This window comes from Oncorhynchus keta, chromosome 17, assembly GCF_023373465.1.
Source record: "Oncorhynchus keta strain PuntledgeMale-10-30-2019 chromosome 17, Oket_V2, whole genome shotgun sequence".
Lineage (NCBI taxonomy): Eukaryota > Metazoa > Chordata > Actinopteri > Salmoniformes > Salmonidae > Oncorhynchus > Oncorhynchus keta.
The window spans coordinates 19,826,559-19,833,234 of NC_068437.1; the positions used below are offsets into that span (position 1 = coordinate 19,826,559).

At 41.5% G+C, this 6,676-nt stretch overlaps 1 protein-coding gene across 3 annotated transcripts in view; it reads left to right on the plus strand.

Moving 5' to 3' along the window:
- Positions 1 to 6,676, plus strand: part of LOC118396582 (anoctamin-10-like) — a 59,801-nt gene that overhangs the window by 27,782 nt on the left and 25,343 nt on the right. For 2 of the 3 annotated variants that reach the window (XR_008066393.1, XM_052465663.1), the window contains exons 12-13: positions 4 to 120; positions 229 to 3,841. Coding sequence is in view for 1 of the 3 variants with exons in the window: in XM_052465663.1 (XP_052321623.1) it covers positions 4 to 120; positions 229 to 237 (126 nt within the window). In the remaining 2 variants the exon portion in view is untranslated. Of the gene's footprint in view, positions 1 to 3; positions 121 to 228; positions 3,842 to 6,676 lie in introns of those variants that run through there. The other variant, XR_008066392.1, reaches the window with a different exon arrangement.

A 6,676-nucleotide genomic window follows, 5' to 3' on the forward strand; every position in this document is an offset into this window, starting at 1 on the left:
TAGCATGTCCTGATCCTGGTCAAGATGCTTCTAGCCTTTATGATCCCAGAAGAGCCTGACTGGGTCAGAATCAAGAGGGAGCAGATCGAGTTTAACTCTATGCAAGCTCTAGGGCAGCAGGTAAGAATGACCTAATCAAGAATAATCACTAATAATATAGAAAATCCCTGCCAGTTACTGGAACAACCTGGCATCTGACAATCAAACATCTCCTTTTGACTCCTACAGAAGCTATGAAGCCCCTGTGGGAGAGTGTGTGTCCTGTTGCTCTTCAAGTGGTGGTCTGGACTAGGGGGCTCGTTAGAATTAGCTGCCATAACGAGGGCGGACAGGAGCATATAAAGACACGTCTGTTTGGCCTGTGAACCTGGAGTCAGCCAGTCTGAGAAGCTCTCTCAGTATCTCCATCTGAAGGACTCCCTCTCCAGGCATAAATACATTCCAGAAAGGAAACACCAGGTATTCGTTTAACCATTTATTAGAGAATATGAACAGTACAATAGGTCTTGGCGATAGGTTCCGCTCCTTCAGGGTAGCTCACTGTCAGAGCAAAGTGTCAACATATAATAACTACAGGTATACCAATCCACCTGCAGGAAGGAAAACAGAACCAAACAGGTGGAGGTTGGGGTGGTGGAGGTTTTGGTGGTGGTGGGCAGCAAGAAAAACAAATGCATACTAGCAGCAGCAGCAAACGGCAGAGGATGTGTGAGCAGAACCTGGTCAGCTTAAATAGACCGCCATATTAAGGTAGGAAGTGTTGTTAGCATCTGGTTGGTGCAGTCTCAGCTGATGCAGAAACTCCGGTTTTCCTTCTGAACCTGCTTTGCTTTATAAGTCTCATGTCATGGAAGATACAAGAGGCGGGGGTCTGGGACTGAAGGCAAACCAAATGAAGAGCTAGGAGCGTTGTTAATTGTGTTAATGCAGTATTGCATCTTCAGCTTAAGGTGTCTGAGATTTCTAAAATACTGGGTAGCTTTGGACTTTGTGTGGCACATACTATGCAAGTATCTAATTTGCTCTAATCACACAAGTGCGGTATCATTAAAAAATGTATTCTCCACAGTGATTTATGTACTTTCACCTCATGAGTGTTACATTGTACGCTTCAGACACATTATAAACCTAAGATCACATGATACATTTTACTGGAATATTTTACAATGTTAAAACAATGATTAATGATGATCTTCATGTTGGAATATATATTATATTCATATTGTAGCAGGCTCAAGGTTGTGGGGTTTCCACGTCAACCAGTTCAATAACAAAACACAAACCAGTAGCACAACTAGAATGCAAATGGGGAGTTTATTAGGGATTTTTGTACACTGGGGAAAGGGGGAGGGGGTTCACAAATTATTTCACAGTCCACAAACTGGTCTCGTTGTCCGTTCCATTCTCCAGGGGTAAACCTAAAACTCAGGTCCTCAGCCAATCCAGTTCAGTACACAAGGGGGGTAATCAGACAATCCAGATCACAACAGGTAATCACACAGCTAGTGCTCTTTCTTCTCCCTGTGCTCTTTCTTCTCCCCTCTCTGCCCCTGTGTGCCGGACTCCCTGGCTTAATGAACCACAGCCTTGCCTTGTTGGGACAGGCAGTCCATATAAGGCTCAGGGGTGGAGCCAACTGTAAGATATCTCCCCTCAATAACCACTCCCCTCACATCTCCCTGCCGTCTACCACAATATGTACACTGCCGTTTAAAACTTTGGGGTCACTTTGAAAGAAAAGTATGCTTTTTTGACCATTAAAAGACAACACAGGAGTGGCTTTGTGATAAGTCTCTGAATGTCCTTGAGTGGCCCAACCAGAGCGCGGTCTTGAACCCGATCTAACATCTCTGGAGAGACCTGGAAATAGCTGTGCAGAGACGCTCCCCATCCAACCTGACAGAGCTTGAGAGGATCTGCAGAGAAGAATGGTGTGCCAAGCTTGTTGCGTCATACCTAAGAAGACTCGAGGCTGTAATCGTTGCCAAAGGCGCTTCACAAAGTACTGAGTAAAGGTTCTGAATACTTATGTAAATGGACACGTTCTCAAAGCATGCACTGACTAGCAGGCAACTGTCCTCACATTTTCAATCTCCTTGTCCCAGTCTGTAATCCCAACATGTTTCAAGATGACAACCGTTGTCCCTATTACCAACAGCTTCAAGGTAACCTGCCTAAATGACTATCACCCTGTAGCGCTCACATCTGTAATTATGAAGTGCTTTGGCTGTGCTTATTACCCTCCTCTACTCCTTGTTCACCCACGACTCCAACGCCATCATCAAATCTTGCTGACGACATGACAGTGGTAGGCCTAATCTTCGACGACGATGAGTCAGCCTACAAGATGGAGGTCAAAGACCTAGCAGTGTGGTACCAGGACAACAACCTCTCCATCAGCAGGGAGGAGTTTCTGGAAGAGTCTTTCTTCAAGTAATGGTACAGGAAGAAGTCCTCAGCATTCAAGAAGGCCATGATCTTTATGCAGGACAATATGCTCCATCACATGCATCCAAGTACTCCCCTGCTTGGCTTGCCAGCAAAGGCCTGAAAGATGCCCGAATAATGACTTGGCCCCCTTCCTCACCTGACTTAAATCCTATTGAGAACTTGTGGGCCTTTCTCAAAGGTGAGATTTACAGTGAGGGAATACAATACACCTCTTTGAACAGCATTTGGGAGGCTGTTCAAAGCGAAAGTTGATTGTGAACAGATCAACAAACTGACAGTCTCTCTCCATGGATGGAAGGTTCATGGTAGTTATGGCAAGAAAGGTGGCTAAATTGGTCACTGAATATTTTTGAAAGGTCAAAACTGTTAGTCATTTTGTGTTACTTATTTGTTACACTTACGCTAACCATTGAGAATAAACAAATGAGTCGGGAGAAATTATTTAGTTGCCTAATTATTCTGGACACTAATAGTTGCATAATAATTGTGCACACATATATTCCTCTGAGAAAGATAAAACTCACTTTTCCTTTGTTAAACATTCAGGTTTGAGGTTCAATAACATTTTGGCTTCACTGACATTGTGTTTGTTCAACAATAAAATGAATCCTGAGGAATACAATTTGCCTAATAATTGTGCACATAGTGTATAGCTCCATTCTTGTGTATTTGATTCCTCTTTTATTACTATTTTACAGTAATGTCTACACCAGTTGTATTTGGTGCATGTGACATATCTTTTGATTTTTTTTGATGGAATAACCTACACATATAGCATACCTTGCAAAAAAAACCTTTTAAAAACAGTTGTACATTGTGCTCTGCAATAATTTGTAAACCAGATGAGTTCTCAAATAGCAGCTGCCCAATACTATGGTGGGCATGCATAATGCTCATGTTTTTGTATTGAGTACAGAGACAAATAGCAAAAAGGTGTCTCAGGTAGTATTTCATAATATTAATAAATTACACTTTTATAGTGCTTTTCCTTACAGACAAAATCTCTAAGTGCTTGTTTCGCTAAATAAACAACAAGTAATTTTAAAATAATTATAGGTTACAATAGTAGCTAGATCATCTCAATAAACTCTGCTTCTTGAAACCTCCAGCAGATGGGCAGCCATGGTCATGAGTGTCACAGGTTCCGTTTATTTGATTGTTGTTCCCTTGGGTTACTGCTGGAGGGCACCCTTGCCTTGTGTTGTAGTTTACATGTTACCCTAATTATTACTTATTGGTTTCACCTGGTTTTGATTACCTTCTGTTCACCTGGTTGCCTTGCTATTTAGGTTCCTCTGTTGCTTGTATCTGTGCTTAGGTCTTGTGTTTTGTTTTGTGCTGTTGCCTTGTTTTTGTCAAGATTTTAAGTAAAGAGCTGAATTTACCTTTACCTCTGTTTGCGGTGTTTCTCTGCGACTAAGTTTGAGTTCATACAAGCATCACTGTAACAGTAGACCTACAATGGACCCAGCAGCCAACAATGGACCCAGCAGAGGAGGAACATGCTGAACTCCACCATTTACGGTCGGCTCTCGTCCACCAATAAACTGTGATTGGCCACCATGAGGTGCGGCTGCAGGCATTATCGGATGATTTAATAACTTCTGTTCGCTCTGCAGACAGGACAGATGGGAGCAAAGGCTGCTGCACCTGTGGCTGTTCCTAATCCTCCATCCTCGAGCTCAATTTCTTCCTCTTCGGGAGGCTCATCTCCCAGCACCGGAGCGCTATGAGGGGCATCCTGGGAGGTGAGGACCTGGAAGCTCATAGATGGTCAGCATATCCAAGGATAGGCAGGCAGCTCAATGTCACCAGGCCGTCTCCACCATCCCTTCTCTATATCTATGTTGAAGTTTGAGCTCCCCACAGAGTACAGCCCACTCCTTACAGAAGTATCCTGCTGAACAATGAAAGAGCTGTTCCGCTGCCAACTCCGCATAGCAGATATTTGAAGTATCTAAATAGTGCAACCTACCAATGTGTTGAGGCAGCAGGTATCCTAGCGGTTAAGAGTGTTGGGCCAGTAACTGCAGGTCACTGGTTCAAATCCCAAACCGATTAGTCAGTTAAGAACAAATACTTATTTTCAATGACTGCCTAGGAACAGTGGGTTAACTGCCTGTTCAGGGGCAGAATGACAGATTTGTACCTTGTCAGCTCAGGGGTTTGAACTTGCAACCTTCCGGTCACTAGTACAACGCTCTAACCACTTGGCTACCCTGCCGATGTATTATAATAAGTTAAAATAAGTGTTCATTCAGTATTGTTGTAATTGTCATTATTGATTTTTTTATTAATTTTTTAAATAAAAAATTAATTAAATCGTCCGATTAATCGGTATCAGCTTTTTTTTTGGGGGGGGGGGTCCTCCAATAATCGGTATCGGTGTTGAAAAATCATAATCGGTCAACTTTAGACCATGGTCTGATAAGGGGATCACTCTTCTGGAACATTGTTATGAAGAGGGAGTTCTTATGTCTTTTGATCAGCTGAAACAGAAATACCACTTGCCTAACAGGGACTTCTTTAGCTACCTGCAGCTATGAAACTTTATTAGGGTGACTCAAGGGACAATGGAACCTACCTAAGATGTCACCTATTGAACAACTCTGCCACACAGACCAACCACTTGTCAAGACCATTTCCCATGTTTATGATGCTCTAACTTCAGGACTAACACTGCCTGAGCTAGAGAAACCCCGACTTAGATGGGAAAAGATCTGGGTATTGATCTTGATGAGGGTCTATGAAGTGGCCTATGCAGGGATGGTGTTACATCCACATTGAACTCCAGATACAGACTGATCCAGTTTAATTTCCTCCATCAGCTCTATATCACCCCATCTAGACTGCACAAGTTCAACCCAGATATCTCCTCCCTATGCTTTAGATGTGGCACAGATGAAGGAACATTCCTCCATTCCACTTGGCAGTGTTCAAAACTACACGGTTTCAGGCAGGGGGTCTGCGATACCATATCCTCAATTCACAGGGTTGCATTCCTGTTACACCCGGAGGTGTGTCTACTGGGTAACTTTACGAACACCAATCTTAGGCAAATCCATACTATAAAGTTAACAGAAATATTGCTAGCGATTGCCAAGAAATGTATTGCCTTGAAATGGAAATCGGATTCCTCCCTGCAAGTTGCAATGTGGCTATCGGAAGTTAATAGTTGTATCTCACTGGAGAAAATCACTTACTGTTTGAGGAATAAGTTAAAGACATTTTACAGAACTTGGCAACCTTTTATTGACTATATGGAGAATCTCCCCCCACATCACATTGATTTAATCCTTATATAATATTTCACACCTAATGTATAATATGTAGCTTACAGCAGGTGACCATATGATCCAATGTCTCGTTATTATTTGACTCTTTATTATGACTTATTTATTGCATGTTTGTATATATAAATAATTGTATTTTTTTACGCTCGTCTGTTACATTGTTCTATTGTTGTCTAATATTTTGTTCACTTTTGTTTTGAATGTTCTTAATTGGAAAATGTTCCAAGATGATTGATGAGAAGAGTATGGTCCAACCCATCAGGTATCTCACTGCACCCTCTTATGCCATGTCTTGAAACATGCAGACAGACGGATTAAAAATGCATTTACATTGTAATAATTCTGACAGAAAACTTTCTAACGTCGCACATAACACTTTTGGACTTCATAACATTCCCAGAAGGCAAGGCTTGAGTCATTGTTAGTTTTACACTTAAGCCATGACTCTGCCGTTGTGCTGTAGAATTAGTGAATTGTGTCTCCTTCTATACATTGGTTTATACTGCATTAAGCGGATATTTTCGTTGACTGTCATTTCATTAGTTATGTTCCAACATTCCCTCCATCTTGTGCCATCAGTTCTTTTTGAGTCTTGGTTCCAATAGCTTATATTTTTTTCCTAAGAGATTGTCAGTTGAATAGGCTCTGCTAGGTTTTGTATAGCTTACTGATCATTTGAATATCCTTTTCTAAATCAAATAAGATTGCTCTAAGGATCAAAATATTTTAAAATCAACATTTTGTGATATAAAACTTCTAAGTTGCATGTATAAATATCTACATTGGTTTGTTATTGTTTCCAAATAATCTGCAGGACAAAAAAATAAAGTAAAAAATAAAAAGTAATCCCAATGCTGTGTGTCTGACTACTGTGAGATTCCTGTGGGAATAGAGTCCTCTACTCTGTCGGACAGTAGGACCCAGAGCTGCAG